The sequence below is a fragment of the Passer montanus genome, unplaced genomic scaffold (assembly GCF_014805655.1).
Source record: "Passer montanus isolate IOZ18808 unplaced genomic scaffold, ASM1480565v1 scaffold48, whole genome shotgun sequence".
NCBI lineage: Eukaryota > Metazoa > Chordata > Aves > Passeriformes > Passeridae > Passer > Passer montanus.
In genome coordinates this window covers 829,308-850,453 of record NW_024369707.1, presented here as the reverse complement: position 1 = coordinate 850,453, position 21,146 = coordinate 829,308, and the positions used below count along the sequence as shown (strand labels likewise).

General features: G+C 38.2%; 1 protein-coding gene across 1 annotated transcript; it reads left to right on the top strand.

Annotated features, from left to right (window-relative positions):
• Positions 1–550: 550 nt before the first annotated feature.
• On the top strand, positions 551–19,222 carry CPB1 (carboxypeptidase B1). Its single transcript, XM_039722318.1, has 11 exons — positions 551–681; positions 777–852; positions 2,470–2,594; positions 4,912–5,011; positions 5,574–5,675; positions 6,027–6,128; positions 8,440–8,550; positions 8,633–8,723; positions 9,372–9,574; positions 17,707–17,791; positions 19,008–19,222. Exons 1-11 carry the CDS (start codon positions 611–613, stop codon positions 19,193–19,195), a joined length of 1,254 nt encoding a protein of 417 aa, XP_039578252.1. The 5' UTR covers positions 551–610; the 3' UTR covers positions 19,196–19,222.
• The last annotated feature ends 1,924 nt before the right edge of the window (positions 19,223–21,146 follow it).

Below are 21,146 nucleotides of genomic sequence, written 5' to 3'. Positions count from 1 at the left end.
TGCAGTATATGTGCAACCCTACTGCTACTAGAAATTTCTGTGCTTTCAGTACTGCAGTTGCCTGACAAATTTCAGTGAAGTGAGCAAAGAACCAGTTCAGTGCTTTCCTTCTTTTTGGGGAAAAACAAAAGCCAATTGGTATATCCCAATTGGTAGAGTCCTCTTTGACAAAAATATGTCAAAGTCAAACCTATATTATTAATGAAGAGGAACATTGTGATTAAATAAATGCTGCAACAACATCTGATGGACATCTACCATTACATAAAGTAACAAAATATTATAAAGTATGTAATTCAGCAACCACCTTATTAAAAAATATCTAAATGTATACCAAATAGAAAATAACAAAGTAAATTAAATTCACTTTCTCATATCTAGAATTCCTCCAGCTCAAATAAAGATTCTTTAGCCAGGCCTTTGTGAGACTTTCAGCTGTTTTCACAGGTGTAGAGGAAAACACACACTATAAATAGTATGCAAATAAAACAAGGCCAAGAGAGTAAACTATCAGTTGATCAGTGGGTTGTTCTGTGTATAACTGATAAAAAGAAGGACAAAACAAGTTATAAAAGCAGCACAAAAAAGAAAAGAAAACCTGTTTGAGAAAATGTGGGCACTCTTGGTTCTCATAGGTGCTGCATCTGTTTCTGCTCACCTGCAGGACCTTTCCTTTGATGGGTAAGAACAGACATCAAGTTTTATATCTGTGATTTCTTCTGTATGATCAAAAGGCTTTCAACTTTTTCAAATCAAATCTTTTTCTCCCCTTACAGACAGAAGGTGTTCCGTGTGATTCCACAGAATGGTGAGCAGGTGGAAATCCTCAATTTCCTTGCCAGCATCATGAAGGTAAAGGACTTGGGGAAGTGGTTATATTGTAGTTGAAAGAAATATTTCTCCTTTTTTTCTCAAATAACAGATTTTTTTTTTAAATTGTGCTACTGAATTAAAGACCTAATCTTGATTTCTTTCCAAGAAAATCTGGTTTACCTAATCTGAATGTCAAAATGCCCAGCAGACTTTATTAATAGAATAAATAAATCTTAAATTCTGTATTCAGTGTGAGGTGCTTTCAAGAATGTTCTTTCAGATAAACCATGGAAATTCCAACTACCAGAACTTTTACCATTATAGGCGAAACATTTTCCTCATGTAAATAATCTAAAAATTTATACTCCCAGCAAAATGAATTTTCCTTTGGCCTCTAGTCTCTCATGTTATCTTTTCTTCTCTGACTTTTCTTTAAAGATTCCTTTCTCTCTAAGCTGCATGTTTCTCACTGACCTTGATGTAGATATATGATGACACAATGACACGATGAAAAACAACAAAGACAGCAAATGTGTTTTCAATATTTCTGTTCAGCTTTGATGTTGTAAAATAGCTGTTGGTGAAAAAGACACCATTAGCTGTAGGATGAAAGGATGGTATTTTTAATGAAGTACAGATGTGGAGACCTATTGTCAACAGGCTACTACAGCATGCTGGAACAGTTTTCTGTAGAACAACATACTATTGGAATGATGCTGCCAATACTAAGGAAATTAATATATACCATGCTTGCTTTTAAGTGTGAAGTATCAAAGGATTGTTTGTTTTCTTTTTCTTTTAAGAAAAGACCCCTGAACTACCATTGTTATACAAAGCAGTCAGTCAGGACTGATGTAATTGTATATTCTGGAACAATCACCTCATTTGATAACACATAATTCATAAACAACCAGCCCAAATTTCTTTTACCTTCATGAGATGAAAGGGTGAAAAGGCATCAGGCTGGCAAATTATCTTTGTTTCCACTGGCCTTCAACAGAGCACTAAATTCAGAGGCTTGGATGCTTACTTCAGCAAAAATAAGTGAAACTGTTGTTTGTCCATTTGGAATGAAACATCTTCAAAGGCACAGGTTTCTCATTCAACTTCAGTGATCTCTTCTAAAAGCACTTGTACAGACAACAGTCTTTTTCAGCTGATTTATGCAAAATATTCGTACAGTTCACCCCTGGTATTGAGTTAATTTCTCTCTAACATTTGTAGGCAAAAACCTGAGCAAAAAAATGAAAGAAGCTGTAAAAAATGAAAGTTGCAAATATAGTTATAATATTCACAGAGGCAAAAACCTGAGCAAAAAAATGAAAGAAGCTGTAAAAATGAAAATTGTAAATATAGTTATAATATTCACAATTCTGTATGGATGCAGATGCTGGAGAATTCTTGACATTTGTGAAATTGTCACTATCATCTCCAGAATTCTGCCATATAAAATGCAGGGCCTAAGAAAATCTTAATCAATTTCCAGTTAAAATTTAGGTTGATACTTGTGGGAAGCAATACTGAATCAGTGTAATAGGATAGGCATGAAATTCAGTATATTAATCACAACCTCACTAGCACACATACACCAATCTAAAAAATCACAGCCACACATATGTATTTATTTGTTTATGTCTTTATTTGCCTTTCTTTCAGGTTGACTTTTGGCAGCCAGACTCTGTCACACTGGTAAGGCCAAAAATGCAAGTTGATTTCCGAGTTGAAGCTGAGAAGTCTTTTAAGGTTGAAGATCTTTTGAAAGAAAGTGGAATGGAGTATCAGTAAGTTTGTTCTGACTACTGTACTTTGAATAGAAGGGACTAAACACCATGCAGGATGTGTTTGAGCTTTTCATATTGGTCAGCTGATTTTCCTATTAAAAACTTCATTCCTCCTATGGATGCCTTTACTGGTTCAGCTTTCCTATGACAGTTCAAATGGACTGTAACTATTCTGCATTGACAGGGTGAGATGAAATGTTGATAAAGGCAAGAGACAGGAAGCAGAGATGCAGTACCAGAAATTTCCCTGAGGTGAAAGCTCACTGCAATACACAAGGCTGGAGTATGAATGGGGATAGAAATATTTCCTACTACAGACAAAATGCAGCAAAGGTCTAGAAAGAGTCAGAAAATAACTAGATGAGGAAAATTGACAGGGAACTAAAGCCAGAAAATAAAATGGTGAGCCCCAAGGGGACTGGGGACCATGATCATGTCCCCAGTGAGTTGCAGAACAATAGCTAGAGGGCCAAAAAACCCCAACAGGTGACAGACAGAAGACAGCTGCCAGGTGAAAGGTCAAGGAAGCATGGAAAACAGATTCCCAGGAAAGCCTTGGGCTGACAGAAGTCACCTAGCAGATCCATGGCAAGGATGTCTCCAGAGAGTGAGCTGACCGAATACAACTGCAGCACAAGTGGAGCAAACAGAGCCCACTGCCACATTACACACCACTGGGAACAAAAGCTCTGCAGTGAGGAGCACTAATGGAAGGATAAGGAGAATGAGGAGTTGCCTGATCCTGTTCTTCACTTCATACCTTCCAATCACTGTGCAAGCATTGACTGAGGATGAGAAATTGACTGAGCTGGAGTGGAGTGACATTGTCTGTCTTCATTTCTCCTTTCGCTCCACTTAAGAATAGCTCTGCCCAACTTCATTATCAGGCTTCTTTGATGTGTAAAGTATAGTCTGTCAACATCATGTACTCAGACACTGAAAGTCAGTAGTATTTGATCAAGTTTTTATTATTTCATTTAGCTGAGTGTAGAGTTTTTTTCTTTCAGCCCCGCTGTTGTTTCTACTAGACCAAACTTCTTCACTGGACATCACACAGTTCTCAGGATAACTTTTATGATCTGCAAAATTCAGAGTTAATCCATCACTAAATTTACTGGCCTCACATCAACTGTGTCTGACTTGGATGCCTCTGCAGGAACAGCATCTAAAAACACTCTAGAATAAATGGTTTAGAATAATCCCACAGTGCACATACAGCACAGGAATCATGTTTCAGTGGAATTTCCTCTTTAGCAAAGGAGTTACTCTACATGTATTAGTTTTCCTATAATATTCATGAACTGCTTCAAGTCCATGCACAAATCATTTTATTGCAACAAAAGGCCAGAATGTCTGGAAGCTGTCCCTGACTAACTTGAGTGGATCGTCCTTGTGACAACCCAAGCTGTTATAATCCTTTTGAAGTGCAGCTGCAGTGCCGTGACATCATGTCACTTGCAATGTTTGTTCTGAAGGCTGCTGGTGCCTCACAAACTGGCCTCCTGTTCCTCTATCCAAATCACAAATGATCAAGGACATACCCTGGATGAATAAGATTTGTAAAAGTTTTAAGACGGGCACTGGAAAAACAAGAGGACTTTATTTTTTGATAGCCAAGGTTGCAATATAAGCAAAAGGTCCTCAAGAGCTTGCTCAGTGATAAATTGTGCCTTTATGTCAGCCCCAGGGAAAAATGAACAGGAGAGATCCAACCAATCCAGACAGGCTGTTAAGATTTTCTTGCAATTGTGTGTTCTATTTAATAGCTCACCTCACCTGCAATAAAGTAGTTTGGAGGATGAATAATGCCACCTGCAACAGAGCTGCCAAACCACATCTAACCTTTGGAAGCTTGGTTTTACAGAGAATTTCATCAGGCAAACATCTCTGGGTTGTTGCCTGGTTTTGAAACATTGCTGTAGTCTGTCCTCAGTGCCAAAAGTTCAAGAAGACCCTTTTCCTATTGAGGCAGAAGCAGCTGGCAACATAGGATCAGCCTAGAGCTCGTTTTGAGACGCACTCTGCCTCAGCATTGCCATTTTTCTGAAACCAAACTGTTGCCACCCTGGAGGTTTGTTAGTATGGGAGTGAGGCAGCTGCTAATTGGCAGGAGCCTGTTGCTCCCTGGTCCTTCTTGTGGCAAGGCTGAGGCAGGATGTAGGTTGAAACCTGAAACTCACATAGCTTATTTTCAACTTGCCCACCTTTCCTTTCACAATCTGTGCAGTCCAAATACTGGGCAGACCTTGAAATATCTTGCTTTCCTGCTGGATTGCTGTATGTTTCTCTTCACACTTTTCATGGTGCCTTCCTGCAGAGTTCTGATTGACAACCTGCAGGCTGCACTGGATGCCCAGTTTGACAGCCAAGCTCGTACTGCCAGCCACAGCTATGTGAAGTACAACAGCTGGGACACGGTAAAGTCTAGAATTCACCACACTATCAGCTTGGTACCTTAGCTTCTGTAGTCAGAGTGCTTCCACCCTTCTTCCCTTTTCCTCTTCTGCTCCATCCCTTGACATGATAATGCCTCCAAACTCTCCTTGCTCTTTGTTACTGAGCTAGTTTGTGTAACCTACTCTTATTTCCTCTGCTTTGCTCCTAATGCTGCAAAGAACCTTTGGCAGAAATCCAATGACCAGGCTGAGATGCTTCACTATTAATTTCCTTTACTTTTCAATACTTCTCCCATCTCCTCTGCTAAACAACTCGATTCCATTCCCTGCCTCAGTTCTAGCCTTCATGTCCTGTCAAAAGATCCCTTCCTCCTTTTTTCACAGCCATGCTCATTTTTCCTGACATGTAATCATGGCCATGTAACTCTTCACATCTTTGCAGTGGCTCCTTGGAAATCTACAAACTGTATTAACTATTAGGCCACATTAGATGCTCAGAAAGACTGTTCTGGCTTGAAATCTGCAAATTAATCAGTCTGGGTCTGAGGAACAGAGATTTAGATTTAACCTCTTTATTAAACAGATTGCTGCTTGGACTGCTGATATTGCTGCTCAGAACCCAGACCTTGTCTCTCGTAGTGTAATTGGGAAAACATATGAAGGACGGCCAATGTACCTTCTCAAAGTAAGTGCCTTGATTTCTTCTTTTCCTCTATTTACAGTAATATATCATTCAAGCATACAAGATAAACTTTTAGAGACACTGCAGGAAATAAATCAACAATGCAGAGTAATCAAATAATTAGGGGAAGCTTGTCAACATTAATAAAAATGAAATTATTAAGATTATTTTTTTTAGCTTGAATATCAAGGTCAGGTACAGTTGGGAGCTCTCCATAGATTTCCATTTTAAACAAGGAATACCATATTTGTATAAAGTTTGACTTTTTAGGTCAGCAAGCTTACTAACTTGTTCAGCATACAATTTATTTTGTTCAAGCCCTGGGGTGCTGTTTTTGTTGGTTTTTATTCCTAGATGGGAAAAAGTGGTGCAAATAAGAAGGCCATCTTTATGGATTGTGGTTTCCATGCAAGAGAGTGGATCAGCCCTGCTTTCTGCCAGTGGTTTGTCAAAGAGGTCAGTAAGCTTAATGATGAAAAAGTATTTTACAAAACCTATGTTTAAGAAAATCTTAAATGAAGGAAGAGCTTAGGCCACTGCCTTTTTCCCTCTAAATACATGTCTGCTCATGCCTTCTTCTCACCTCAGAGGGTTAAGGTGCAACTACTTAAACCAGATCTTTGTGCTTGGACCTGTAATCTTTCAGCAGCTTAGGGCAACATGAAACGTGTCTAAGAGGTACTGACAACTACAACAGTTGCTCAGTTTGTAAATTCTTTTTGCACCTGTAGTCGGAGAAAGGTGAGAGAAAAGCAAGTAGCTCTAGTAACACCACAAACATAGCCATGTTCTGCACACAGACATCAGGAATAAGAAAATTCAAGGGCACATCAGAAGGCACCTGAATGCACTTCAGAACAGCTGACTTGCTACAGTGCCAGGTGGTGGATTCCTTGCAACCAACTTTATTCAGTAAGGCAACAGAGAGGATGGAAACCTACCTTCAGCTCAGCACTGAGGAAATGTGCCCAAGAAAGGAGGAAGACTGTAAATGAAGCTCCCTAAGCTCCACTCAGGAAGAGGCAAATGCATATACAACCCTTTGAGCTGCCACCTCAGGCTGTATAGAAACGTGCTAAATATGAACCCATATTTAAGGAAGAGCTGCACAGGTGAAATTAGCTTCACTTCAGTCTGGGAGACTTTAGGTCTTGAATTAAACAATCTTATGTCCTTTATATTTTCTTTCTCACTACCAATATAAAGCAGGTGGGGGTTATCAAATGCTGCACAGCCATTTTCACAGGTATATTACCTGTATATTATTATACCTGAGACAGGTGTATTACCTCTCAGATGGAGTAATTTAACAGGGCAACTTACTGACAGAATCTCAAATTTTGTAATAACTTCTGTTGGAAGATTAAGAAAAAAACACCAACAAAACCAACCAAACAAATAAATAAAACCACACCAGAAGTAGCAGCAGGAATCTAAAACCCAAGACAAGGAAAGCCAACCCAAATGAGCCAGCCATGCTGGCAGAGGCCTTGGTGGCAAGTATAATCTCAGTCTTATCAGACAGGCATGCGGTTTTGTGTAGGGAGCAGTGGAAATTGGAAGTGACATTTTGGTGGAGTCAATGGGAATATGATTTCATTAGTGCCTAATAAGGCTGCAGACAGTATGTGGTACCATTTTTCTCTCAGCAATTCACGTCACTGCAGCTGTCATTTTCACTGTCTGGTCACTTAATTCATGGGTGTACCTGACACCAGCAGTGCCTCTGCTCAGCGAGTCCATAGGCAGAAGTGCTTTAAAAGAGCAGACCTCTGAGCATCATCAGAATTTCACTTGGGATTGCTTCTAGACAGAAAAGTAAAAAAACAAATTAGAGAAAAACATGAGCAAGGGTGGATTGTTGTTATAGGTATCTCAAAAGAGAAACCCACCCAAACAACAAGAAAGAAACAAAACAAGCATAAAATAAAACTCAGGAAAAATTATTTCAAGTGATCAGAAACTGCTTTTCTACATTTTATATCCCACCTTCCTACTTGTCAGTTACAGGACAAAAAATGCCTTTTTCCATTGCATTGCCCTGTGTTGCCCTTTATGGCTGTGTAAACAAAACATGGGTACAACACACTTAGAGAAAATTTCCATGAACATTGTATGGTCTCTCAACACATATGAATCTGTGAACAAGCATAGCAAGTGCCAGACCATAATCAGGATACAGAGGATATTGCAGGAGTTCCTGTTTGTTATTCAATATCTGTCTGGAAAAGTGCAGAGAAAAATCTGTCTCCCTATAAATAAATGCATCCATAGAATTATGACTGGAAATGTGTTAGGATGTTACTTAGAAATATTCTCTATTATTCTGGTTGTTGATAAAATTTCTGCACAACAGATACAAAAAATGGAAAAATGACTTCTTATTCTCACATAAATTAAACTCATACCTTTAAGGTGCTAGGATATAGGAATATATATGGACAGCAATATTGTTCTGCCTGTAACCAAGAAGAAAGTAGATGGAAATCTCTTACCAGTGATTTATTATTCTGTTCAAAATCGACATTCCTTCATCTTATAATTTATCTAGCAGTATAAGATGGTTTTCTTACGGCAGTGTGGTTTGAGTCAATGCAAATCTAAGCACACGTCAGAACACAGGGGTGCCATCTCATGTGGTGGAGTGACGTGGATGAGTATTTCTACACATTCATTAATTCCTGACCCAGACCCAGGCCTTTACCTACACACAGGAGATACACATCTGTGAAGACATCATCAGCTTTTTCTACTTTTCTCCAAGTAGGCTGTGGAGACCTACGGAAAAGATACTGTCATGACCACACTTCTGGACAAGCTGGACTTCTATGTTCTGCCTGTTGTTAACATTGATGGTTACGTTTACACTTGGACAAAGGTAAGGACATTCTTCTTTCTTATTGTTGGAAAAGTCAACTGTCAGAACTTACTCTAAGTTTTCATCTGTGATTCTGTTACAGGACCGCATGTGGAGAAAGACGCGCTCTAAAAATGCTGGCACCAGCTGCATTGGGACAGATCCCAACAGGAATTTTGATGCTGGCTGGTGCAGTAAGTGTCTCCTAAAAAGAGTTGCAAATAATTACACACGAGTGCAATAACCAATATACTTAACTATTGGATGTCCCCTACCTGATGGTCCAGCTTCAGCTTGAGTGAAGTATTGTGGATTAGCTTGAGTTTAATTTTTAAAGCAGTTTTGGGAAAAAAAGCCAAACTTTGGCTACTAGCATCATCAGCATGGTCACTTCTATGAACATATCTGCACACACATGTGCATATATATACACACATGTATATACATATATGCATATAGACATACACACAGCTATGAGTTCAGAACAGAAACCAAAGGAGCTTGCTTTCATTAAAAGCAGTCTCTTTTGAGTTGTTTCCACTTTGTTCCATAGAAGTGCCTTAGAAATGGAGAAGGACTGTTGAGTACTGAAGCAAATTAATATCCCAAAACATTCCCATAATATAGGTCTTTACATCCATATTCATGTTCTTCCAACTATGTACACTGTAAAGGCCATATTTATTCATTGCATCTTAACTATGCCATAAAATATTCCCTCCTGTGATATGGCATGTGTATTAGCGGGATTTCCAAGGCTTACCTACAAACATGGTGTAACATGACTCTCCTAACAATCTACTTCTTCATTAAGTACTCGCTAAATTCACCTTTCTTCTCAGCTCTTGGGGCCTCAGACTACCCCTGTGATTCCACTTACTGTGGCTCTGCACCTGAGTCTGAAAAGGAGACCAAGGCTTTGGCTGATTTTATTCGTGAACATCTTTCTACAATCAAGGCATACCTGACAATTCACTCCTATTCCCAGCTGCTACTGTTTCCTTATTCATACACTTACAGTTTGCCATCGAATTACCAGGAACTGGTAAGTCTCTTTGTCATTCTGACTTTATGAAAAGAAAAAGCAAAAATCATCACTTGCTATTTAGGTACGTTTAACTTCAAATAGTTTCTTTAACATCTGGAAAGAATCCATATTGCCAGTTTGTGAAAATATTTTAGTCTTAGCAAGAACAAGGGAAACCAATATGGTTTCAAGATAGCTGAAGCACAGGATGAACTTCAGAGCCTTATTTAATTTCCACGTGCACAATGAATTTGACACAATAGCAGTTCTGTCTTCCAGTCGTGCCATCCAGAAATCCACTCTGCTGTGCAGCACTGCCTCTTGCTGACTCCAAAGGCTGCTGTATGTGTACCTGTAATATTTTACATAAAAACACTATGGCCTGTAAACCAAGGTAGTGGCTTGACAAATCGTAATAACTGTGAAATAACTCAACTGGTATCAACAGCAAGCAAGGATCTCTACCAGTTTCTACTGAACATTAGTTCTCCCTGAAGTCAACAAGGCAGCTCTTGACTAAAGCATAATTGAAAACAGATACAAAAGACATAAAAACTTTCCGTTTTGAGGCCTTTTCCAAGAGGCCTGAATTTAAACACAGCATTTTCTTTAGAAGAGAGGATGAATGCGATATTTTAAAGGACAGTTCCTCTTTTATCAATTCCAGAGGAAAGCCACACTCTAATGCCATTTAAGAGAGATTTTTTTTTTTTGATCCTTAAAAACAGATAGAGAGTTTAAAACTATTAAATGTGTATAAAAGCCATAAACATTTCATAGGCCAAGAATCAACAATCATGAATAATAAAATTACTTCAGTTCTCTGACATATTAGCAATTAGAATCAGTTGGCAGGGAAAACAGCACAGCAAGACAAAACAAACACATTTTGATTCCCCCTCTTTCCTCGATGCTGCCAAAAGTCCAAGGCAACAACAATGTGTGTTGCTGTGCAGGTTTGACAGATTTATGAATACTCCCAAATACGTGTCTTGGTTCCGAACACAAATACAAACTGGGGCCAAGAGTGAAGTTTCTTGTTAGATTTTTTTTTTAAGTCTAAAAGAGAAGATTAAATTAAAATGAAGATTTCATTTTCCTAATTTATATCCCAGGAGTTTTGTAATTGAAATTATTTCAGGGAGTGGTAGTAATATCTTGCCTTCATATTTTACAAAAGCTTCATAATTCGCATATTACTGTTCAGTCTAAAGTAATAAATAGCATTATACACTTGAAGCTTCTTTGTTGTCAAAATCACAAAGTTCTTATTTGTGAAAAATTTGCATGAAATTCTGTCCCCATTTTTTGAATGAAGAGCAAATGTGATGAAATGTAACTAAAAGTACAATGTGTTTCTCACAGTATTAAACAGAGAAAGTACACTGAGAACTCATTACTAAAGCAATCCCTAGAAGCAAGAAAGAACCTATCTGCTTTGCTAGGTTTTAATGTTATATTGTCACCATTCTATTCTAATTCACAGTAAAATTTAAACTCCCTTTTCCTGCCATAGAAGACAATTCTGCTGCTACCACAGAGCATAAAAACTGAATTGCTCAGGAATACAGGAAATATATTCCTCTCCAGCCATTTGATTTCACTTTTCACATTAGTCTTTCCAATATCACTTTATCCTATATTTTAAATCAATCACACTGGTACCAGATGGAGTTCCATTATATTCTTCACAGAGCAACTGCAAATCTCACCACCATGACAAGGTGACCTTATTATTGCTTTTCACCTCTTAATTGAGGGAATTTCCTCTATTGGTGATCCCAATAGAGACAGCAGGATCCTAGATGTGTTCAACCTATGCAGTATCTGATTTTTACATGGGAAGACTTGTTGCCAAAAGTCCTTTTGGACAATGAGACCAGAGTATCACCCAATTAACATTACCTGTAGTTGAGATTAATCTAATTAATTAATTAATTAATTAAACAATAAAGGACCTCATGCATTCCAATGTCAGTGAATTAAATAGAAAAATTGACTTCCGCAGGCTGTGGGTCAGGTTCACAAGTGCAGCTTTTTGGGTTAGTTCAAATAACTAAGATACATTCATTTAAGCCATGACTAAAGAAAATTTAACATTTTCAATCAACAACTGCACTTGCTTGAGACAAGATAGCTACAAGAAGTGGAATTTCTTTATATGACAATTGCTGTGTTTAATGTCTAAAAGTTCTGTCTAAATTTACAATTTGGAAAAATGTTGAAGAATAAGAATCTTAACTTTTAATAGCTATTTTTTTAGCAAATAAAATAATCATAAATCATTTTTTAAATGAAGAAGCAAAATTTATAGTGCCATTATCTTATCTTAGATGTTATTTTTACCCTGACAGATCTAATAAATTAAAGGAAATATAGCTGCAATTTCTTATCTCTTTCAGTGAGCAACTGGACATGTGTTTAAACAAAACCTCGCATGTCTGCTTCTCATTAATAGCATTTTGTTCCATTTGATTTAATTAAAGGTAACATAATACCATGCACTGCATTCCAGTGTCCAAGATACAGAAGGGTGCAAAAATTGAGTAATCTTAGATTAAGGACACTAGGTCTGCAGAAGAGAAAGGTCCAGAGAATGCCTGTACCTTGCTTCCCTGAACACGTAGTGAACAGTGTGTCCTTGGGGCCCAAAAGACCTTTTCTGTTTACAGCCTCAAGAAATCACCAGAAGGTCTAAAACTGTTTTGGTTTGTCAGATAGAACAAGACACTCAGAGAATCTCTTTAAGTTCCACTGCATTGCTCAGCAAATCAGAACAACTCAAAGTTATTTAACTGACCTAAAGCCAGGGACTAGAACTATCCTTCAACCATGCCTGGTCTTGGGGTGTAAAATGTGATGGAAGTCACGTATGTCCCTTCCTTCCCACAACCTCCCACTCTTCCCCTGAGATGCAAGAAGATCTGTGAGGTTATAAATCCCACAGCTCACAAGGATTTTCCCCAAATTTATCTCCCTTTATTCAGGGCTGTTGTTTTGTGCCCCTAACCTAGGAGTTGCACAAAATTTCCGCTGTTATCCAAACAACAAAAAATAAAAACACCCAAGATAGGAAAATCTAGGTCAGGAATTTCTCAGAAGTTACACAATATTCTTGTGATGACACCCCTAAAGAAATATGTCCTCCTTTTGGAGAATCACATTTGGTCTGCTTCGCAATCCTCTTGGCTCATTCTTTACTATACCCTGACGTATTGCCCTGAACACAGAATACACACTTGAATCCCTCTCCTACAGGGAACAGAAGTATTAGCTTTTCACAATAACAAAATGTGTTTGGCAAGACCAGTATCTCTCCACACCCCAAAAAGACTGCTTTCATCTTTATTTTACTATTCACATTTTGTCCTCTTGCAAAAAAGAACTATGTATTTAATCAGACTTTTCATAAACAGTTCAGCCCATATTTTTTAATCACTTCATATATTTGCCTTAGCCTCCCATTAAGCTTTCTGCATTTTCAGCACAAATCTAGCTTTATCAGTTCTTGTTTGTATTTGAATTGGCTCTGAACTGTAGTTTGAGACAGCAGAGGAATGTGTATTGTGCTCTTCCTTCCTCCCCAGTTCAATTCCATCTCTCAGTTAAACTCAGCACCAAGTACATGTGTGCAGCCAGCTCACACTCACTTATCAGATTAATGTAGGTGTCTTATTACAGTTTCACAGGCTACAGAATATTACATTCATTTACAACCCAAGATAATTCCAGTCTGTATTACTTGAATGCACATTGGCTGCCTGGGTTGTTGTTTCAACTCACCAAAATTAACCTTCCATGTTGGATTGGTCTAGCATTTCACTTCCTCTTGAGTGCTTGAAATAGGACATATTAGAAAGTATTTCAGAGGTATACCCAGAGTCTGTGCAGCCTGCAAGAGTGAATTTCAAATATATAGCATGACTGTGAGCATCAGTCTGATTATTTAACTTAGTGCCTAGTTGTGAAGTCCTGAATATGCTTTAGACATATGAAGATCTGTGGGTAAGAATTGTTGGATAGCAAAAATCCTACATCTAAGAGAGACAGACAAGCCCATGAGGAGCTGCAATCTGTTGCTGTTGTATCTGCACTATTGCACAGATTGCATTACTATGATTGTACTACTCGTTACATTAAATATTGTTAAAGTCATCTGGGAAGCACAACAAACAGGAATGTGGGCAGCAAAGCAGTATTTGAAATTTGCTTCACAGCTCTTCCACAAGAGTTTACCACAACAGAACTGTTCTGTACTGGCAGTCTTAAAATTGTAAAAAGGATGTGTTTAGTAGCAGCATCTTCCAGATGAAGTTGACGTGTGAATCTGGCTGATAGACAAGAGTCTCTAACAGGTGTAGGGCCCAACTGAGTTGCAGTGGAAACCCTCTCACCAGGGACTAATTTCTTAAACACTGTAGAAACTGTGACAGAGAAACAGGCTTGTAAAGAAAAAAAATCATTCTATTGAAGTCCTCACTGGCTGGATTCCCTGGGCTTTTGGAGCAAAAGAGACACAACAGAACAGTGAACTAAATTACACACCATCATGGACCCTTGAGGGGGGAGTCTGTTTTTACTGGCAAAACAAGAAGGCTCAGAAGTTTCAATTCACATGGCTAAAGCTAACAGCAAATGCACATTTTCAGCCTTTCATTACAAAGGAAGTTGAGGGTCCCTTTACTTAACAAGTAAAGCATGAAAGACCGACATGAAGGGAAAATACAATTTTCATCCTTGGGCAAATCAGTTGGCAGCCCAGTGAGGGAAGAGAGCAAGGGGTCTAGTCAAGCAGTGAAAAGGCTTCTCCAGATCACTCGCAGATAGAGAGGACAAAGGGAGTTGTCCACAAACAGCAGCTGCATATCAACATCTGTGGAGTGTTTCTAAATGGTCATGGTTTGCTGGCAAATCCACCCTGATGATACAAGAGTAAAATGAGCGAGATGCGATGCTCCCATAAAAATTACCTATTAACACACAAAATATGCTTAGCCTGATAATTTATCTTGCTAGTTCAAACTTCCAATGTGGTGAGAAAGAGATGCCAGTACCACATCTTTCATTAAAAGCTAATAACTGAAAAAAACCTAGGCTTGAAAGTTGTTAATTATGTAAGATAACAACAACTGAGAAAACAACTCTGCTGTCTCCCTGGCTCATGCACTCTGTACACAGATAAGTGAAATATTGGTAATTGCAGTGTAAACACAGATGGGTGATGAGCACAGGAACTGCTGCCTTCTGCTGAAATGACCAGCTCTGAGAGCTCAGCTGGGAGGTACAAGCTGAAAAGCCAATTCTGCTCCCAGTTACAAGGTATTAATCTGGAGTTATTTCTTCGACTGCAGGGCGCCACTTTTTTCTCTGCTACTATAAATCTCAGCAACATTTTCCTTGCAAAAGAGGCATTCTTAACAGTATAAAACCCCAAACAAACAAACTCCAAACAAACCACAACAATTCAGTTAAGCCCATTACGTCAAGAGATGCAGAAAATCATTGAACAACAAAGAGTATCCTCAAAGGTCAAAAAGAAAACAATGTTTCTCCTTGCCGGTGTACTCCAAATAATTTACAGGCTTGAAAACCCAAACTATTTTTCACCCCATTGGAAAACTTTGGGCACTATTTATATACCTCTGTATTGACCTCCCTATTATTTCCTTCTTATGGATTGCTTTGAGTAATTGAGCTATTTCGAAAAAACAACCCAAACATATTTTCCTCATATTTTGTATTTATACTCACAAGTATTTACTTAATACATATTATTCCTGCTGATTTATATTACATTATTAACAAATTACATGAGTTCCTATAAAGCTGAAATTTATTTTTCTACCTTTGGGTTTTGGACTGCAAATCTATTAAGAAAGTAAATGCTAGAGTCACTTAAAGGAAAACAAAAATATATCAAAACTTCTGATAAAGCTTCATTTCATGATGAAGTCATAAATGCTTAGGCACATTTTTCTCTTAGACAGGGTCATTTAAAATACCACCTTTATCTCCAACCTGGAGAGCTTGAGGAAGCTGTTTATTTGGATTCTAGGCTCTAAACAGCTGGAAATCTCAACTGTTCTTTCTACAATTTTCTGGTTTTTACAACTTCCTGGCCAACAATAAAAAATCCCTCAGGTAAAAAGATTTCCTGACATACTTTTTCCGGTATGTGTTCTGGTATGATTTAAAGCCATCATTTGTCTGCTGGGTGGAACAAATGCCCTGGGTCAAACAGCCCCACAGAGAGCTCTGTTGATCTATTGTCCCTACTTTAGTAAGCCATCATTTGTCTGCTGGGTGGAACAAATGCCCTGGGTCAAACAGCCCCACAGAGCAGCTCTGCTGATCTATTGTCTCTACTTTAGTTAACTAAAGACAGCAAATACCAGTTACCAACAGGTCTGCATATTGAACCAGACAATCTTTCCAAATTTTATTTCCACTTTGCATATATTTGAAGAGAGGAAGAATCAGTTGACATTTAAAAATTCATTTGCTATTGAGAGAAGATTTGACTCAATCTCAGCTGCTGATTAAATGTGTACATTATAAACAACAGATGGCTGAAGAAAACATGGCATCGCTAGCAGATAGCAGACTCCAACCTCTACAAGTCCCTCAACATGTGTTAAAAATTATTATGGATTTCAGAAAAATCTATTTATTGAGGGATTGAAAAAGAAAGGGAAAAAAAACAAACCAAACAAAAAAGAAGATCACAGGAGAGAGCTCAGCTGCTCCAATTGCTCTGGATCCAAGATTGTGAAATGCAGAACAACAACATACTTCCTTGCAATTGCTTGTCTTTGTGTGATAGAGAGGCCAGAAACCAAACCCCACGTTCAGGCAGTCAGTGTTATAGGTGGAAGGACAAGCATCAAGTTTGCTTTGGTTTGTTTTGTTTAAATATCCTTCATATCCTAAAAGACCACAAATTTCTAGAGCAAACTCAAATAATTCTAAAATGTTCAAAACCAAGTATTTGGGAATGGGGAAACACTTGCAACTCTGATAGAGAGTAGGCTGCCAGTAAAAATGCAAACATGTTGTGATGTTGTTTTTTAGCAGCTGAGAAAGTTCTCTCAGTTAACTAAAATTTTCTAAATACATGGTCCAATATGTCATTTTGAGTAAATCAGAAGAACACTTAAGCATAAGGATGAACAGAGAATATTTTACAATATATCTTCCACTGGGATGTAAGCCAGAGTGTAACCTACAGAGAAGGAAAGGGCTTGAGGAAATTCCTGGAATAGTAAGCCATTCAGCTGCAAGCTATAAAGAAATATATGGCAACCCGTTGCTTATACTGAACATATGCTTTCAAAAATCATTCATATTTATCATCTGTTAGTAATAGTTTTCATGTTTTATTACCAACATGTTGTATAATGAAGAATTGGAAAAGCCACACGTTCCAAAGAAAAGTCTGTAATTTTCCTTAATGCAAACATACAAAACTTCTTAGTACTATTGATGGGCCTGATCCAACCCTCACTGAATCAGTGGGAGTTGAATGAGTCCCTCTGTGCACAGGAAATGAATTGAAATTAATGAGACTACATATGGTTTCAGGGTAATTTATGCCTTTTTTGGCTGTTAATATTTATAAGACCTTAATCTGCTTCCACTTGTATCAATTTTCAACTCCCCTGCCTGAGCAGACTCGACTCTGAATGTATAGCTGCATGAACAGAAGGAAAAGAAAGGCTATTTTATGTTTGCAATTTACTGTACCAAGTTATTACCATTCTCTAAGATTCTCTTATCTCTAAGGTTCCTTAATTATTTAGTTTTAACCTTGTACAAGCTTCTTCTAAATCTAGAAAGTGCTGTTACCTCTTGTCCCCTTATCTGTCCAAACCCCCCTGGACCGTACACCAGGCTGCAAACAGACCATACACAGACTGGACCACACTCCATTAAACCTTTGAGAATAAGTTCTTTGCTGACAAACTCTTTTCACAGTACCAGGACAATCTGGGCCTTGTCAGCTACTTACACCTAATCACACTGAGAGGTCAACAACAGTTTTCTAATAAAAGCTTCTTCTGCATGGCTTTCGAGTTTATACAACAGTGTAAGATTAAATTCATTCAGAAAACTTCTGAAAATCTGCATTTATCATTCTTCTTTTCTTACAGAATTCCATAGCTAGAGCTGCTTCCAAAGAGCTGGCCAGTTTGTACAACACTAAATATACATATGGTCCAGGAGCAACAACAATCTGTAAGTATTGACCTAAATATACTGACAATCTATATTAAGTACTACTAGGACTACAAAATGCAGTTTTCTATAGACTCTTGTTCCTCTTTCTAAGTAGGTCCCTTCTTCCTTCACATGCATATACAAAGAGGTATATATGGGACCTGTCATTTCTAAATTATGGGATAATTTTTCCTCAAGGATCCCAGGAATTGTGTGACCCCCTGGAAAGTCAAGTGATGTAGTACAATGTTTAGGAATTCACATGCATAGCATGAATTTCTAAATCATACACAGCTTAGATTTAAACATAAAAATCTTGACCTGAGATGGTCTGCATTTGCAGTATCTCTAAGTCAAAGATGATGTGAGTCCTCAGATTCCACTGTTTGATGTGAATCCTTCAACCACTCTAGCAACACCACTTTCTTTTACTTTGCATTACATTCTGAGACACATACAAATTACATATCTTATTTGTAATTTGTAATGACTAATTATTCTACCCTTCTTGGGAACTCAGCTGTGATATGGACTTTGCAGTGCCAAAAGCCAAATTGAGGTTATCTCAATATCTCCCATATTTAAATCTCTTAAATTTACTTAAATATGGAAACTAATTTCTCTTGCCTGTTTCTCCTTCCTCAAATTGTTAACCACCCCCTCCCAAACATTTTTAAAAAGTTTCTTCCCATTTTTACAATATTTTTGGAGACTCTTCCTTTAGAAATGGCAATTTTGCAGGCTCCTTCCTTAGCAAAACAGACTGATTTTATCATACCAGCTACTGAAAAGGGAGGGTACTATTTGTCCAGCAGCAAACGATGGAGCTGAAATCCCAGATATGCAATTCTTTCCCATCTCTGTGAACCTCAAAAAGCCACTCAGTGAGAGGGCATTTGCTTCTTATACCAGGTATTTCTAAACACCCCATGCAACCATGCCATTATCCTGTTCCTCAGACATTTCTCCCATGGTTTCCCCACAATACTGACAAGGAGGGAGCGGTTTAGCTTGTTTACATTTGCTTGCACAAATCAGCTGGAACAAAGCTCATAAAAGGCCTAAAATCACAGCAGCTTTCCCATGAGCAGGATAAGTCAATCAAGTCATCAAATATTTCTTTTTATGTGTTCTTTCTGCATTCCTGGATATGTGACTTGACTCCAAAGTATTTGCCATTTGATGTGTAGCCACTCTTTTCCAGTTAAGTTTTATTTAATTTCTTTACCTACAGACCCTGCTGCAGGGGGCTCTGATGACTGGGCTTATGACCAAGGCATCAAGTACTCTTTCACTTTCGAGCTCCGGGACACCGGGAGATATGGTTTCCTTCTCCCTGAATCTCAGATAAAGCCAACCTGTGAAGAGACTTTCCTTGCTGTTAAATACATTGCCAACTATGTCCTTGAGCACTTGTATTAGAATGGAGTTTTAAAAATTATTAAAGTATGGTTTATGCAAAGATGACTTCCTTTTTTTCTTCCCCAAAAATTACTTTTTTATTTCTTTATACTTAATGTTCTTAATTCATATTCTTAGTCCATTACAGGTCACTAGAACTACAAGTTTTTCAAGAGAAGTTTTAGAAATTCAAGAGAAATAAAATATTTTTTATTAAGGCAACTGGCATAGTTGGGGGGTTGAAAAAGAAGGAGCACAAGATTAATCAACCTAAGGTAAAGGTCACCTTATTGATCAAAATTATCTTTATTAATTAAAATCATCTTTACACAGAGGAGATGGGTTGAGGATTAGAGCTTATACAACCTAACTGTTAACCAGAATGAAAAGAACCAAGTGATCCACATGAAAGGACTTTCACCCAAACATTCATTGCCTCAATGGCAACAGTAGCAAGGAGAAGCTCACATCACATACTTTTAAAATTATATATGTTATGTCCTCTTGTGAATTTTCTCAAAACCCACTTTGGATCTGTCCCATCACTGAAAAATTATTTGGATCTGCAGTCACTGCTAGTCCAACCTGGATTCAGTTATATAAATTGTAATTACTATTAATGGCCAAAACTTGATGTAAATCATGCTACCCTGCATTTAAGGCTCTCATGCTCACTACAGTAGCATCTCCCAAAATGTTCTCAGAGGCCTGGTACTTCCTGGGGCCCCACATGTTCCTACTGTCATGAGCGGAAGAATCATAAACAGCCATAAAGAGTCTGATGATAAATTAATAACTGTTTCTTTCATGAAAAGCTGTAGAGAATTATCCCCTCCCAATCAATTTTCTGTACAGGTAATGTAGGTCTGATTGGGTCAGAGTGAGTGAAAGTGATAAATTGCCACTCGACATCTTTCCCACAGAGCTGCAGAAAATGTGTTTGGCATCTATTAATACTGTTTGGAGCTTGGCTTATATGGGACACACTCTGCACAATCATAGGGAAAAACCTTATGTCAACACAGAATCTGGCTGATCTCCCTGCCACTGCCGGAAGCTCTGAACAGAGGCTTCCACTGTCCACTGATGGTCCTGGAATTGACCCCATTTCTGGTAGGTCCTTAGCCAATCCACTCAACACAGCCCAGAAATGCATTTTACAGAAAATGCTTCTCCAAAGAAAATCATCAAATTCAAGACCTGTCAAAAACTACATGTTCTGCCTTTTTGTCCCTTTTCAGTGGAAGGAAACAGGAAGACAAGGTCCGATTTAAAATTACACTTTAATTTGCATGTATAAGAGAAAGAAAGGCCACACATCCATTAGCCCACCCCAATTAGTCCAGCAGCACTCAGATTAAACAATTCCTGACACATGACTGATCCATCTGGTTTTGATCACTGGTGAAATCAAACCCAGGTGTGAAAGTAACACATACCAATAAAAAGACATATCATTCTGTTCTGCAGAAGAAGTGGGGGGAAGGATAACCAAGGTTACTAAAAATAGCACAGGATGTGAACAGAACATACTGGCCAGAGCCAAACATGTCACAAAGGGCAGGAAAATAAATTTATTGGAATATAAAATATTTTGTTATTTTTAACTAAGTATTAACAACCATCCAGGGACTATCCTGACTGTAACTATGTTCTTTGGGAAGATGTCACAGATTTTACACCAACTGCAATGTGTACTATGGTGCAATTGACAAATTCCATCAGCTTGATGAACTTGGAGATCTTTTTCAACCTTAATGATTCTATGATTCCATTCTATGATCCAGCACCAGGCAGGCACTGTGTAAGGCTGCAGGCAGCAAACATACAGCTACAAATGCAGTTGAAGACCAGGTCACAGCACCCAGCAGCACCCAGCTGCACACACACCACAGCACCCAGCTCCAACATTAGAGCTACCCCAGTCAACTTAAATGTGTGACTCTGAGGCAGAATATAGCAAACATTTGGT

Excerpts from the sequence above, each read along its gene's own strand:
- CPB1 (XM_039722318.1), top strand. The coding sequence starts at position 611 with ATGTGGGCACTCTTGGTTCTCATAGGTGCTGCATCTGTTTCTGCTCAC. Across the intron at positions 2,595-4,911 it reads GAAAGTGGAATGGAGTATCA|AGTTCTGATTGACAACCTGC; the intron begins GTAAGTTTGTTC and ends GCCTTCCTGCAG. Across the intron at positions 8,551-8,632 it reads ACGTTTACACTTGGACAAAG|GACCGCATGTGGAGAAAGAC; the intron begins GTAAGGACATTC and ends ATTCTGTTACAG.